We start from the raw sequence: 17525 nt of genomic DNA, 5'->3' as shown, positions 1-17525 counted from the left end.
TTTATTTACCTCACTATATGCAATATTTCGTGGGCTTTTTTCACAGAGATACCGAATATAATAAATCCCAGTTTCGTAACACTTACAATGTTCTACCCATCTAGAAATATTTAAAAAGTTTGAAAACCGATGATCAAATAGTTTTGGACAGTTAGAACTGAAATTTGACTTCAAATTTTATAAATATATATATTTGGTACATTGAGAATCCACTCAATAGTTGGAATCACATTGTAATTAATCCTTATATGGAATTTTATTCAGGAATTCCATACTGCTGATAAGTAGCAACACAAAGAATACTAGCAGTACTGAGTTTAACAATTTCAATTATTAGGTCATAGCAAATATTACTAATTGAGTATCAGTTAAATTATTTCCTAAGCAAGTCGTTATGCAAGACAGTGGATTATTCAATAATAAGATGTTAAGCATTTGCATGTAGGGCATCCATATTTATCTGCTTCATATCCTTGGGTGCACTGGTTGTAACAGGTAACGCTAGAACAGCAATGACAAGTTGCACAACCTGTAGTTTCATTAAGTTTATACAAACTGCCTGGACATGTTTTTGTGCATGGCGTGAATGGACAATCACCAGAAGATAAGTCATCAATATTGATAGTCAGTGGGATTGATACAGAATCCAGGATTTTAGTCGCCCCTTCGTAGCCATTTAATGGCTGAGTAGGATTGACAGTAGCTGATACAGATTGAATAATACTTTGTTGCTTTTTTGGTGGTGATTTGGACTGGTAAGAATTTCGATCATTATCTTCTTCATTAGCATGACGATTCGAGAAATCTTCTTCATGAGAACGAAGTCTATATGGAATTTCTTGATTTTGTTTATCCAATTCATGATATCGAAACATGTGATACTGCTTGGGAAACGAATTTCTCGATGGCGAATTTTGTGACTCACTTTCAGGTCCTAATGGGAATGGATGATGTGGTGGAAAATGAGGATTCGGATGGTGATGATGATGATGAGGTGGTGGTATATGTCTGTCCTTAGTTGAAGGTCGAAGTTCATACTTATCTGACCAAGGTTTGTATTCTTCCGGCTTATGGAGCTTATGTTCGTCATCATGTCTATCATGATGGTGATCATCTGTCAAACAAGTAGCAAATAATAATGAAATATTTCAAAACTAGTTTAAAAAACAAACTGTATCTCAGGAAAAATATAATTTGGTCGAATGGTTGCGATAAACTGCTAAAGAGATATTTTATTTATCTAATTCGCGATTGGTATTTCGCTTATTGTATTAAAACTGTCACAATTACAATTTCTATGGCTAAGTAGAATGATCACAATAGCGTTAATTGAAGTGTTTGTAAGAAATATCAAGTGTATACTAGACTTTTTCACTATGCTGTTTCTAAAAGTTTGCCAAGAATATTTGTTCCAGTAATTAAAATATCAACGTTATCTCTATCAGTTTCAGTAGTCTACTAAGTTAACTTAATGCTTTCTATAGTATCATCAATTTTGCTTATTAAAAGAAGATCAATATTGTTCGAACTTATCAACTAGCATGAAGATATGTTAGAATACCAGAACGTAGGAATCAGATTGATGTAAAACACAGTAGAAAAGCCTAATATATTGGTCTAAGTCATTTTCACTGAATACTAGAACCAGGTGAAATCAGCTAATATTGATAACTTATTCAGTACATGTTTTTTGGAAAACTCTTAATGTCAGTCGAGAAATGTGATCGAAAACATCGATGCGCTAATAAACTATCAACCATTTAATCAGTACAATGACATTTCATGTTATCTATTTCATATTAATATCAGAAGTGGTTTTGTGGATATCATAGTAATTTTAATAGTAGAGATCATGAATCAATTGAAGCTAGACCATCATGGAAAACCTGACTTCAAGAGATATTTCCTGGAGTTCTAGTGAGAAGCAGTGACTAGTGGAGTTCATCAAGGTCTGTTGTGAGATAATAACTCACTGAAGACATTGGTGGATGTGTCGCTCAATTTCGTGGATCGGTTGAAGTCAGACATTAACACCATTGGATACCGGCTCAATGGTCTAGAAATTAAACGCTTGCGCGCGAAACGGATAGGTTTATATACAAATTAAATGGAAGACTTCAAGTCTATTAACTTTAATATTACATCATATTCATTTTGTAAGAATCTAATATTTCCTATGGGAAAGAAAACCCACACATACTTAAACCAAAAAAAATCAACATTCTATGTTTAATTCATAGACAAGAATATAGCTCTTTAAATATCAAGAAAAGTAAACTAAAATAAACCTAAGAGAGTAATATAAAATCTTACTGACATCATATAGGATGTTGAGAGTCTTTTGTATTTGCATTGAGTTTAATAATATAGATTGCCAGAGTTTCAACAAGAGTAGTAACATTAGATGTTTTTTAAAAGTACTTTAATGATAAAAAATAAATCAGGGTAAGAAATATTTCTTTGAAGTACTATTTTGAAGCGGATGGTACCGGGTTAGAGTCCTGGAGTGAACACTAACTCTCGGGTTAGAGTACATCCAGCTGAAGAGTCCCAAATAGGACGAAATGCACGTCTTGAATCCCACTGCTAGCCACCATCCATCTCTCTTTATTAGGAAATACTTTGTTTAAGATAGGTCAGTGAAAAATCTATCAATTTATTAGTAGTAGGACAATCATTGGCCTGTATTTTTAAAAATATTTTCAAATTCGCACATTATGTGAATTAGGACAGCATATACAAGCGAACAATATCGTTTATAAATTAAATCATCAGGCTCTACTCTAATATACAGTAACATCGATAATGTATATATGAAATTACTAAACCAATCAAGGCAGTTAATGAGTCAGTGATAACAGTGTATAAGATTACATAATTAAACATGATAAGTAAAAAGTACAAATTAATTGTGAGATGGTGGAGATTTGTAGCTCAATCGAATGATTTTGATGGAGCTTTGCTCTCTTAGCTGGATGGTCTGGTCGCGGAGCTTTGGTCGTTCTTCTAAACGACATCATCAGCACAAAATTCAGGTAGAAGTGAAAAGTTTGAATTTGTCCACAAATTAATAATGTGATGACAAGTGTACTAGCTTCTGCTATGTGCAAGAGACGAGATCGAACTGCATAAAGAAAACTAGTAGGAATACGGTAAATCACTTTAAATGATTTATTTCTATCTACTATATGATTGTTATCGATCGAATGTGTTGGAACAGAGCTGCGTATTTTTTTTGACGGTACCTTTTCCTAACCATGAAGGGAGGTGTTCACTAACTCATTGGCTCAGTTATCTGGTTGTGCACCCAGTATGGCTATCTCCACAGAAGGAGTTGAGATCATAGATACACATGGATATAGGAAAATCAGTTAACTTATCCTTTGGTTGAGGAATCACCATACGTCAGCTAGAGAAGGATAGAGTTTAGTTGCATTAAACGTTTTCTCCATTGCTTTAGTCAATCTACTTTGTAGCACATTACCAATTATATCTCCACCAAATTATAGCTTTAGGAATAAAAGCTTCTTACTAACCGTTGATGTCGCTATTTTCCCGTTCATTACATGTAAGTGTTTCTTCAGAAGACATTTGGGATAAGTCATTTCAATCAACATAATACAAATAAGCTCTAGTTCCTCATTTATTTTATTTATGTAATCTATTTCAATGTTACCACTGATTCATTAACTGATTTGACTGATTTAATAACATCGTATATGCATATAAATGTTATTGTATATTAGAGTAAAGCCTAATGATGATCTAATTGAAAAAAACATTGTTCGTTTATCTGTAATGTATTATTTTAATCGGATTAGTTGTGAATGATGACTAGAGATTAAAAACAATGTTTATAACCATAGCTTCTCTACAAACTGAATGACATGCTAACCGATCTACGTGATAACTGGACAAATCAGAGATAAAGTTTGATTATTTTGTGGTGTGGGTTTTATTTTATTTATATATTTATTTGAACACATAAATATTGGTACAAAGAAGCACCAGATACATACGCGCCACACAAATCTTATTTGATTTGTGTGAGGGCTATGATACTGCCCAGGTGACTAAACTGAAGCAGGTGGTTGTTTTAGAGGGCCATACCTGGAGCCTTTGACCTAAAGATCTGATCCACAAGGCAGTGGAGCATCGTAAGGAGATTCAGTCCCATGGTAGCTGGTGACCAACGATTGATTCATACGCCATTTGTTCCCTCAGGATAACGGAGCCCATGTGCACCATTGTTTTTGGAATCACGGTTTCTCAACTCCCCCAGGTGAACTTTTTGTATCCATCGACCCAGTTAAAGCATTCGCTTTTCTTCGTATCAATTTCGTAAACAACAGTAATGCCACGAGAAGGCAGTGAGTAGGACTTCTCTGGCAGAGGCTGTATACGCGTGGCCATATGTGAGCACTTCGAGAGGGAGAGCGGACTCTCCTCACTCTCAGCCGTACCAGGGCATTTGGGGGCATGGTCAGACATAGAATGTATTTCAGCAGATCGATGAGGAAAGAACAGGAACGAAACGCAATTGCTATGAAAATGCATGTACAATAAAATCGGAGACAATGAACTGATATTTTCAGAGGGAACAGTCAAGATTGAGACAATTGATTGATAGTTTGCAAATTAATTGTTTACTATATGGGTATCAGATTTTATTGAGATATTCTTTAATTTCGTGTCCAATACATTTGATTGCTAACTACATTTTTAGTCCCCAGATATCATCTATACTTCGATGTATACTTCGGTATCCAACCAAGTAGTGCAAATTTGTGAAGATGGCTTTCTTTACTTTCAATTATTTTACACAAACTAAACGAATAAAAAATCTTTGAACAAATAAATATATGGAATGATAATTGTTTTCTATAACTTTATTCATTGTAAGACTTATATGCCATATTCAACTAACTCATGCTCCTAATTATAGTTCCATACTTTAAATGATTATTAAGAAGAACAGATTGATTAATCAGACCATTCCTATGTAAATCATAATTGTCATATACGATATTCTTGTTTATTGATCTAGTTAAATGATTCTAATTAAAGTTTTCGAAAAAGTTAATTTCAATTGAATTACAGACAAGACTTGTTTTTGAGTATAAGCAAACATGAAACCCTGTTTTTTTTGGTACTCTCTACTATAAAACTAGGTAAAATGAACTATGATAAGATATTTCGTGATATCTGCTAGTTCTATACAGGAATCATATTTCATTTTGTTTTATGTTTTCACCTCCATTTGAACAGAGAATACATATTAGGTTTAAATAGCATGACTTCAGATCATTATGATTAAAATGTAACCCAGGGAAATGTTTTTCATCAGTTGATGTACGAGATTGGAGAACACTTAATGTTGGATGAAAATTTCAAATTATAAAAGAGCGAATTATTAAAATACATTGAACAACTTTCGTCATGGAGATAGTTTATAATACAAACTGAGTTTAACTAGATTACCATTGAAAAGGAGAGACCATTGGATATCTTTTTTCTCATTATTTTGAAGGTTGTTAGGGACACTCACACTCGACCTTGCCTTCAGGTCTTTTGTCAAAGGTAGTAATTTTAGATCACCGAGTTGGAATCCAATCAATTAATTATTTAAACTTTAGTCAATTAGTGATATTGAGTGGTTATGATCCAATGTCACAACTAATGTCTATCTCAACCAGATCGATAAGGAACAGTCTTCATAATCATTCTACTATAATAATTTTCTACTGACTACAATTGAATTCCACAGTTAAATGTTTATACTAATGTCAACATCTGAGTTTAACTTACGTTCATGTAGTTTTCTTTCATCATCTTCATCGTTAGGTCTATGCCGCATTTCTTTATGATTAGGCCTATAATATTTGTAATAATTTTCATCTTTTTTAACAGGCGGAGGCAGTTGATCTGGTTGTGTTGATGAGGATTCAGATGATGGTGAAGACGATTGCTTACTTTCATCTGCTTTTGTTTTCTGAATCTTCAAAATCAGATTGTTTAGATTGTCCTTTAATAATTTTTCTATTTGAGTTTTAATCTCATCCTCTGATACAGGTTTACTGACTGTACTCTGAGATGATGTTTTATATTCATTTGACTTAGTTGAATCATATTTATTACTACCGGAAACAAACGATACTGATGTAAGGCTTTGAGTAACAGTTGGTTGACTTGATGAAATAAGCTCATCATTTTTATTCTCGGTTTTATATTCACTAGTTTTTGTGTAATAACTCAATTTATTATCATTCTTACCGGTATTCTTCTCATTATTATTATTACTATTCGGTTCATTTGACAAAGAGGACTCTTCATTTCTTTTTGTTGAATATTCCTTCACTTCTGTTTTTGATTCTTGTTTATTTGAATCAATATGTTTTTTATATTCATTATGTTCATGTGGTTTATAATTATGTGAGTTGGATGATTTATGAATTGAATGTTCATTGTTTCTGTTTTCTTTATAATTTTGTCTACTAGATGGTTTATTCTCCAAATTTGATGTTGGTAATTGAGTTTGATCTTTTGTATATGAATGGTCAGATGATTTAATAGGTTGTTTCTTGTGAGTTGGGTTTTCATTATGCTGTAATTTGAGAAAATAAACTAGTTGGTTATTTTAAATCAGAAGGGGTTTTGTGGAGATTTAGTATTTTCATAGTTCAAAGCATGAGTCAATTGAAGCTAGACCATCAAGGAAAACCTGGAAGCGCTGGACGGCTGTTTCGTCCTACTGTGGGACTCCTCAGCAGTGCGCATCCACGACCTCGCCTCGCGAGATTCGAACCCAGTTTATATTAAAGATTTCATATAACATATTTAAAACATATTGTACATTTAAAGTACATAGTTCAATTTCAATTGAAAGTTATTATGAATTATCATTATTAACATTTAAAATATAACATTCTTAGTTTAGAGATGACACAAACTGAATCATCCTATGAATAGTTTTTCTTCGTTTTATGAAAGTCAAGACGAAATCAAATCTAATTTCAATTTTGAACATTGTAAATAAATTCATTCAGTAAACAAAAGGATCCATTGAACTTCACTTTGAGATTTCTGACAAACATATGAATATCAGAAGGGGTTTTGTGGAGATTTAATATTTTCATAGTTGACTCGCGCTTTCAACTATGAAGAAAAATAAATCTCCACAAAATCCCTTCTGATAAACAATATAATCATATGCTCAATAGTGACTGACTTCGAGAAGTACATCCAGGAGTTCTAGTGAGAAGCAATGACCAGTGGAGTTCAAATCACGTCTGTCGTGAGATAGGAACTCACTGAAGACAATTGGTGAATGGTTGCTCAACTTCGTGGATCAGTTGAAGTTAGACATTAACACCGTTGGATTACGGCCGGCTCAGTGGTCTATCGGTTAAGGGCTCTGGCTCGAGATTGGTAGGTCGTGGGTTCGAATCTCGCGAGTGCGGGATCGTGGATGCTCACTGCTGAGTCCCATATTAGGACGAGACGGCCGTCCAGTGCTCCCAGGTTTTCGATATTGGTCTAGCTTCAATTGACTCACGCTGTCAACTATGAAGACATATGAATACACAAAATATTTGAAATTTCCAAAATGTTTTTATTTATTTACAGTGTAGTTATGGCAATTTCACTGTTTCTAGGATTGGATATTTAAATTGTATCGAATATCATAAAACCATTTGTTCAAAGAAGAATTACTTTTCTTTGAGTTCATTTTCAAAGTTGTACAATGGTATATATGTTTCTGATAATTTACAGGTCAATCAATAATTAAATGTATGTTAGAATTTGATTCGTTGTTATGTGAAATTTGACTACATCGAATAACTTTGATCAATCCCACAATGGTTTATTCATTCATTGAATTAACATTATTCAATTCAGAAACATGCAAGGAGATTGAATTTTACTTAGATGCAATCCTAATGTACGATTATGGTCTCACTAGTAACTAGTTTCAAGGTTCAATTCCTGGAGTTCGACTGAGAAACTGTAAGCAGTGGAGTTCAACCATATGAGACAGTTATCCACCATACACAATGAAAGATGGTCACAAGATATTATGAACTGATTGAAGTTAGACACAAACACTGTCATGTGCATTCTCAGTCGTTCAGAAGTTAAGCGTCCTGGGTTTGAGGCCCGGCTACGTGGTGGTGAATACACACTGTTTAGAAGTCACATATTAGGACGAAAAAGCCATCCAGTGCTTTCAGATTTCGATTGGTATTCAAGTTAACACCAGTTCGTTACTGAAAATATGAAACTTCTCTAGTCTCCACAAAAACCCTATACAATTGTTACCAAATGTGAAATTTAACGGTAGATCTCATATAGTCATAGATGAGTGAGAGTTAGGATGTAAACTATTTGCATATTGTTAAGATATGTCAAAACTTTAACCTTTTCAATCTTTAGATGATAATAAATCAAAAAACAAGAAATATAAACTACTATCTTCTAATTTATTAACTAAGACTTCAGGACTTAATTTATTTCAAAGCTTCCGATGTGCGACTCAATAAGCATATATTAATCTCAAACACCAGACACTCCACAACTAAATTGTTTGTCATAAATTCACATTCACTTTATTTATTCATGAATAGGATACCCCCTCGACCAAGAAGAAACGATTATTCATTAATCCCTAGTTTCCCATATTTTTTCAGTTAACCTCAGTATTTGATGTAAACTGTACTGAAACTAAACAAATTTCTGTAAAGTATTTAACTTGTAGCTGTAAGAAAATGTTTTTTCTAAATTCTTGTTTGGAGTTGTGACTTATTGGGTAAGCTGGTATTAGAAATAACGTACTAGCCCGTTGACAACACTGACTGATATCTCTCTAATACATAGCAAACACTGAATAAGGTTTCAGAATCAAGTCTATTGAATTTTCATTCAATTCTTTAAAGTCACTATGGTCACTGAAAGACCTTAAGGTACTAAGTTTACTCTTATATGAGTCTGTGAATGTTCATTATTGTTCAGTATCACTTGGTTTCAATAATTTTCCAGCCTTGTCCAAACGGAAGAATATGCTTACTTTCTAAACTATTAATGTTTATAAATCATTATCTAATTAAGTAATTTACATTTATTATGCTCATTTTTTTTGTATAATAAGTCATTTAAGTAGTTTAGATTAATATCAGAATGATTGATCAGTGCAAAGTATAATGATAAAATGTATGCACTTATTGTTAAGTGATTTTACTTTAAATCATCATAGATCAAATGCACTGAAATACAATATCATTATTTTACTAATATATGAATATTATTCATATTTCACTTTATATTGTTATGATTACAATATTTCCTTTTTAAAAAAAACATATTAGTGATTTATAAGCAAAGATGGATAGTGGTTAGCAGTGGAATCCAGGATGCACGTTTCGTCCTATTTGGGACTCGTCAGATGGATGTACCTGCATCTCAGAGTTGATGTTCACTCTGGGACTCGAACCCAGTACCATTCGCTTCAAACGCCATCGCGTTATCCACTCAACTACTGAGTCCTGATAGCCACTTGCTTGTGCAATGAGGTGAAATTTAAATTCACTTAGTATTGTTTGTTTGAATCTTCCCATTGATGTTTAGGACTGCAACTGGTCAGCCTCTTATTGGCATATGTGCATAATGTAGGATGAAACGCGCGTCCTAGATTCCACTGCTAGCCACTATCCATCTCTGCTTACCATGCTTGTGAATTAAAGCTATATCGAGGCAATACCCACAGTATGCACATATGCCAATTAGAGACTGACCAGTTGCAGTCCTAACACATCGATGGGAAGATTCAAACAAACAATACTAAGTGAATACTAGTGATTTTTTTAAAAAAAAATAGTCACTTTAGTCTCTTGGATACTATTTTCTAACAAAAGACTAACTATAAAAATAAGAAATTATTTCAGTGATTTGTAATATATCTATACGGATCTATAAATTAGAATATTAAGAGATTTATGTTGAAAAAAATCTAATCTAATAAAGAGGTCTTACATAAATTTCGGAAAAATCAGTATGTTATCTTCTCGGAAAGATATATATACACTTTATCACTGCAGTAATCGATATCATTCCTGAGGAATTTGAATCAGATTAAATTATATGAAACCAAAGGTAACTTATAGATAATTCATATCAAGCAGTAACTGACCAATTGAATTGAACAAAGGTTGCACACTATTTGATTGGAATTAGACACATTAAACATTATACACCATATCAGTGGTCTTATAGTTAGGACTCAACACAAAACCTGAAGATGATGAGTTAGATATCTAGTAGGGCCGTGACTGTATACTGTTGAGGTGTATCCTAGGACGAAATAGCAATCTAGTGCCTTCTGATTTTAAATAGTTGTCTAACTGAGGTCAGTTTGTGATAAAGATAGTTTCGTTTGCTTAAGAATTGGATGTGAGTTTGCTACATACAATAACCTCAACAGTATTATCATGAAAAGGAGTTCCTAATACTTGAGCTTCCACGCCTCTGATTCAAACGATGATAGTCTTTGACTTGTTTCACTGAGAAAGTTTGACATGTATTGATTATGGATTTAGATTATCCGTCGTCCCTGAATGAATGTCCAAAACTTAAAACTACGACACAGTTTACTAACAGCAGACTATGACATTACACAGAATTAGAAAGCACTAGTCGTCTTGAACTCATCATACCTGTTAAAAGGAGTAATTTGTTCATCTGACCCTTCAGTAATGATCTAATGGTACCCTCTGACTTCTTTTCAATAAAAGGTTTTTGTTGGCCTACGACGTTTGTAAGCATTCTTCATTCTACTCACCACCCTGATTGTTTATTTAAGTCAAGTTTAAATCTCTTTTCTACAAATGTCATTATTATACTTGGTCATATAATCCGTATCATTATTTTGGAACACTTCCCATCTTCTATCATTAAAGCTATTTCATTCTTGACGTCTCATTAGTATCTTTTACAAGATCTTTAACTACTTCTATCGTTAACACCGTTGTCACCAGTGTTATCATTACACCATTATTAAGATTATTAAACGTTAAGCACTGGATGATGGTTTTAAGATTAGATAGGCTTTTGAAGGTAAAAGTGTGTCGATTCCTTATAGAAGTTATGAAAAAAAAGAAAACGATCTGTTTGTATTTACCTGTTCAATACACAACTTAGATTTTTATTGTATCATATAAAGTTATTCAAAAGCCTTTCAAAATTAAATTAATTTAAAATGTCTTATGAAACATGTATACAAATGTAAATATTTTAATTGATATCATAAACTGATCAATGTTAGACCGCCACTGAAAACCGGGAAACACTGGACGGTCCTGGATTCGAGTCCCGCTTGTTGAATCTGGATGCGCAATGCTAAAGAGTCCCATACTAGTAAGAAATGGCCGTCCAGTGCTCCTAAGTTTTCAATGGTGACCTAATATTGATCAGTTCATGATCTCAATTAAAAACTTAACAATCTCCACAATCCTATAAGGATAAAATGTAAATTTACTAAATCGAGTCTGCTAAGAGAAGTAAAGACATTCTACAGAATGTTCTGGAACTAGGTTTTGTTATAGTTGTAAATTGTTTACAAGGCCTATCTGGAACTTTGGGAGAGGAAAGTAGTGCTCCCTGTGTGGGATATTAACCAATGTCACAACCAACTGTATTACTACTAACTTCCTCAAGGCAAGAGTGACCATTTCTAGTTTAATGATTTATCACCTCAGGATAATCTCTTTCTAGCTAACTTTCGGCATTCAATCAGTATGGTTTAATAATTTTCACCAGTAAAAATCAGTGTATAAATTTCCATTCAGTATTTGGTGTTACTATTGAACAACATGGTTATGTGACTGACCTATTATTTGATTAAGATATTTACACTGATTAATCACAGAGTAGATAACAACAAAGTATTTGTTTGGTGTTTAAGGTTGATCAAAAGGAAAAGCAAGACTCTGCGATATAATACAGCATCCACCAATCGAATTGCACTTGACGGAGAAAATTTGGAGGATGAGAAAACCTTTACATATCTGGGCAGCATCATCGATGAACACGGTGGATCAGATGTAGATGTGAGGGCGAGGATCGGCAAAGCAAGAGCAATATATTTACAACTGAAACACATCTGGAACTCAAAACAATTGTCAACCAACACCAAGATCAGAATTTTCAACACAAATGTTAAGACGGTTCTACTGTATGGGGCAGAAACCTGGAGAACCACGAAAGCCATCATCCAGAAGATACAGGTGTTTATTAACAGTTGTCTACGCAAGATACTTCGGATCCGTTGGCCAGACACTATCAGCAACAACCTATTGAGGGAGAGAACAACTCAGATTCTAGTGGAGAAAGGAATCAGGAAGAAGCGCTGGAAGTGGATAGGACACACATTGAGGAAATCATCTAACTGCGTCACAAGGCAATCCCTTACATGGAATCCTGAAGATCAAAGGGGAAGAGGAGGACCAAAGAACACATTATACCGAGAAATGGTGACAAACACGAGAAGAATGAACAAAAGTTGGATAGAACTAGAAATGAAAGCCGAGGATAGAGTGTGTTGAAGAATTCTGGTCGGTGGCTTATACTTCATTGGGAGTAACAGGCGAAAGTAAGTACGTTTTTAATGTCTATCAAATTCGGTCGATCATTTGGAATATGATCACTAGTGTACATAACCCAAAATCGTGAATGCTATAGGCTAGACAACTATGATATTGGTTACTTCCCAGTGATCAGTTTAGTTGAAAATCATCAGTTTTTGTCTATGAAACGATTTACATTTTCTTCATGAAAATATGGATGTTTCAGGAAGGTACGGGCAAAAATATTCTGATTTCTTTGTCATATTTCCTTAGAAAAATATTCTTTTAATATGTCGTATTAAGAAGATAGACTATTAGTATAGGAGTAGAGTAGTTGAGATTTTTCAGCTTCAATAAACTTATCACAAAACATTGGTAGGCGTATTCTTTCAAACTCTTTTATAGTAATCAGGTCTAATAAATTGTAATAGAGGGTGAAAAAACGAGAACAGGTTTCTGGTTATTAAAAAAAATTTGTATCAGAGATTTATGATAAGTGTTATTCTTCAATATTAATTTTCATCATTGACTAATATCAACTTTCAGGTCATTGAAGATAGTTACTTTTAAACTCATCATTAATATTCATGCACGAGCCAATTAAAAATGCGACTCAGTCAATATTTTGGAGTCTTAGGATAAGGAATACTGAATTGGAAGTAATTATTACATATTCCTCATTTTAATGAATTATTGCACTGCTATAAAGTTCAAAACTCAAACAAAACAGTTGTCTAAATATCTATATTTCTAAGTAGTTTACCAACTGTTGTTCGTACATGGTTAATCTAGATTTTCTTTTGTGATTAGAGATTTTGACTACTTTATTGTAAAGTTAAGGTACACTTACATAAGCGATATCACATATTTACTGATTGGAATGTTGACATATAAATACATATATATATATGCTAGGTGATTTCATAAACTATCATGCCAAAGGATATCCAACTGGCTCGTCGAATTCGTGGTGAACGAGCCTAGGCCGACCTAACAATGAACAAATGAATTGTCACAAATAATACTTAAGCGGAGAGAAATATTTCTCATTATTAATTAGTGACTGAATATATACTACTAAAACAATCGTCAAGAAGGTTCAAGTATTTATAAACAGTTGTATACACAAAATACTCAACATTCACTGGCCGGATATTATCATCAACAGCGTTTTATGGGAGAGGACAAACCAGCTTCCAGATGACGAGGAAATTTAGAAAAGACGTTGAAAGTGGATAGGACATACATTGAGGAAATCATCAAACTACATCATGAGGCAAGCACTAACTTGGAACGCTGAAGGGATGCAGAGAAGTGGAAGGCCAAAGGACACATTACGTCGGGAAATAGAAGCAGAAATGAAAAGGATGGATAGCAACTGGAAAGAACTGGAAAGGATTGTCCTAAACAGGGTGGGATGGATAACAGGCAGATGGGATAACAGGCGTAAGTAAGAATATATATTTAACAATGAAATATATCATTTTAAAGGACAATTATTTTTTGTTTAGTATAATTCTTTTAATAGAGCACCAGACAGTTATTGAAGAGGTCGTTGGCCTGAAGTCTTTCATTATTACCACTAGTCATGGGGTCGTATCGTCACTTGTTATTTGAGCGGTCAGTAATGAACACAGTTTTCATTTTAAGAAATAATGTTGATGTGCTCTATTGATGTGAATCTAAGCAAATACAAAGCGTTTGATACTTTAAAGCGATTAAACCTAAATAATTTAGGTCATAATATGGTTCAGGGACTAATATCAACTACACAGTAAGGGGGACACAACAAAAAAACGGGCTAAAACATCTAAAATTGAATACATCATTCATTTTCATAAAGCTAGGAACTTACAGTTTTTTTCTTAACATTCTCAGAATGTTCCTTTTTTATTTTACTTTCATCCTTCAATTCAGCAGTTGACTTTGCTTGATATGTGGTTTGTTTATTGTTCTTTTGTTCAGGTGATTTATTATTGGATTTATCGATATGTTGTTCGGTTGATTTATTTTCATTTGATGTTTTCGTACTACTAATTTCATGATTTGGATAATGATGATGATGTTGATAATGATACTGATGATGGTGATGGTAATCTTTATTAGGTAATACATTCTTGTGTTCATGTGGTTTACCTTTATTCTGTTCTGTATTAGCTTTCTCATCGGTTTCCTTATTTGATAGATTTTGCTTGGTGGTAGAACTAGGTTTTTCCTTTAATTCAGCTGAAGGATTATGGACCTTTTTATTCTCAGTTTGGATTGTTGGACTAATTGATTGGGGTGAAGTTGGTTTCGCTGATGGATGACGGTGATTTTCTTTATGTTTTGATACATAATCTACATTCGCTGGTCGATTTTCTCCTTGTTCATGAGACTGAGGTTTTGAGACATGGCGGTATTCTTCAGTCATCGGTTTATGTTCTTGACTTTCTTGATGTTCTGACTTTTTCAAATGATGTTGCACCGCTTGTGGATAATGAAGATGACGATGATAATAATGATGTCTTGGTTCAGTTTCATGTCTTTGATCAATTTCCCGATGATGTCCATGATAGTGAGGTACATGATGGTTATGATGTGAATAACCATCTTTGTGATTGTCACTATGATGTTCATCTGATTGATAATTTTCTTTTTGATGATTTACAGATAATATTGAAACTATTGGAAAGATTATTAAGAATAAGTAGAATGAATTCATGTTGAATAGTTTCATCTATTGTCGTCGTTCGTTTCTCTCAACTTATTCACACCTTTTGGGAATCAAATTTTAATAATGAGAAAATATACTTGACATTCGAATGGCAAAAAAAATGATATTGACCATAGTTTTCTTCTTTTTTTTTTCTTCCAATATTTACTTATCTTATAGAATATCCTCAGATCATATGATCTGATCTATAAATAGGTGCACTTGTTCAATTAATGATCTTTTGTTTTTTCAAGAGTACAGATATTACATTTGAACGTAATTGTATTTCAATTTGTTTATGGTGATTGAATTAGTCGATTAGATTAGTAATTTTGTACGATTTGCATAAAAGAAGAAAGATAAGGGAGAAAGTTTTTTACAGGAGCACGTCTTTGATGAAAAGAAAAGATTTTTCTGGTTAAAAATCCATAATAATAATAATTATTATTAAACACATGAATATTGGTATAAAAGGGTACCAGATACATATGCGCTGCACAAATCTCATTTGATTTGTGTAAGGGCTATGACACTGTCCAGGTGCCTAAACTGAAGCAGGTGGTTTTCTTAGGGGGCCACACCCGGAGCCTTCGACCTAAAGATCTGATTCACCAGGCAGTGGAACATCGTAGGGAGATGCAATCCCATGGTAGCCAGTGACCAACAATTGGTTCATACGCCATTTGTTCCTTCAGGATACTGGAGCCTATGTGCGCCATTGGTTTATAATCAGGGTTTTCCAACTCCCCTAGGTGAACCCTCCGTGTCCATCGACCTGTTTAAAGCGCCGGGCATTCGCTTTTCGTCCTCTCAATTTCGCAAACAACACCCCCGCCACGAGAAGACAATCAATAAGAGTGACTTAAAATAACATCCATAATAATTTCTATTTTGTTAATAGGTCACTTTATAATATTCTATAAAAGCTTTCCTCTAAATTTGATAGAATAGTTTCACAGTATTTCGGCGCCGAGTTTATGTAAGATATAAAGGGGGAAGAATAGTTTTTGTAAAATTTCAGCAAATAAATTTAAAATAAATCTAAAGTTTCGCTTGGTAATCTGGTCCAAGCTTTTTCAAGGAATCAATCCGCTGGGATTTTACAAAAAATATTTTTTAAATGGGAGTTTACGATTTAATTTTTATATTAATGAAGATAAGATTAACAAAAGGGTTTGTATAGTTATTTATACACTTTTTGTAATGATAAGAATCCAGATTTATTGAAACAACCTTTGGGATTTTTACAAACATAATTCTCCACTTTAATTTTGTCTGTGTTTAATATTGCCAACCATCCATTAAAAACTACTCTAGTAACTAAATCATTGACTCAGTCAGTCAGTCACAACGTAGAACTTCGTACTTACGTACATCAGTTTGTGTTGCCATACCACGTTAATACAGAGATGCAGTTGTCCATTCAAATCGCATAGTCGTAGAAGTAGCAAGAGTATAAGCAGTAATCCGAAGGATTAGGGTTTGAAAATGTTATTCAAGGAGTATAATCTAGTGAAATAAATTTGGAAAGAGATAAAAGAAAAGGATATGAAGAATTCCGAAGATTATAATTTGGCAGAACACAAAGAGTGGATGAACCTTCGCCATTGCAAACGATTTTGAGCAATGCCATTCAAGGTCTCTGACTATCGATTGATATCATCTCGCAGATCCCAACCAGGTAGTCTACACCTATCAGCATGTCTCAGTCTAATTGACAGTGACTTCATGGATTTGTGCCACGTTTTGGTCTGGCCGCCCCTAGCTTTCTTCCAACCTACTCCTACACCATAAAACATCTCGTAGATGGTTGGGCATACGTAACACGTGTCCCGGCCATCTCAACTAATGAAGTTTCACTACTTCATCAATCGATTTGCCATCCTTACCTAATACCCGTTTCCTAACAATTGCATTACTTACTCGGCGATCCCAGGATATATGAGCAATGCTTCGAAGACACCTATGATCGAAAACCAATAGTCTACGAATATCCTCTATTCTTACCAACCATTTTTCACTGCTATAAAGTAGGATGGAACGAATCGCCGAGCAGTAAACCTGTCCTTTGGTTGGTAGACGGATATCTCGTCTACGCCATAAATGACGCAATTTTACGAAAGCTAGACGAGCCCTCTATATCCGTGCTGAGATTTCGTCACATACCAGACCACAAGGGCTGATGAGACTCCCAAGATAAGTGAAGCTGTCAACAC

At 33.9% G+C, this 17525-nt stretch overlaps 1 protein-coding gene and 1 non-coding gene across 2 annotated transcripts; both read right to left on the bottom strand.

The window, feature by feature from the left end:
- Positions 1-413: 413 nt before the first annotated feature.
- On the bottom strand, positions 414-16611 carry Smp_165360 (putative gata zinc finger domain-containing protein; the record flags this gene model as incomplete). The annotated part of the gene is made up of 5 exons (XM_018797149.1): positions 414-1114; positions 5809-6604; positions 14470-14543; positions 14751-15278; positions 16605-16611. 5 exons carry the CDS (start codon positions 16609-16611, stop codon positions 414-416), a joined length of 2106 nt encoding a protein of 701 aa, XP_018652220.1.
- Smp_tRNA_01705_Pseudo_TTG.1.1 lies at positions 9470-9536 on the bottom strand. Its single transcript has one exon. It is a non-coding gene (tRNA).
- Positions 16612-17525: the final 914 nt, after the last annotated feature.

The sequence above is a fragment of the Schistosoma mansoni genome, chromosome 4 (assembly GCF_000237925.1).
Source record: "Schistosoma mansoni strain Puerto Rico chromosome 4, complete genome".
NCBI lineage: Eukaryota > Metazoa > Platyhelminthes > Trematoda > Strigeidida > Schistosomatidae > Schistosoma > Schistosoma mansoni.
This window is presented reverse-complemented; position numbering and strand designations above follow the sequence as displayed.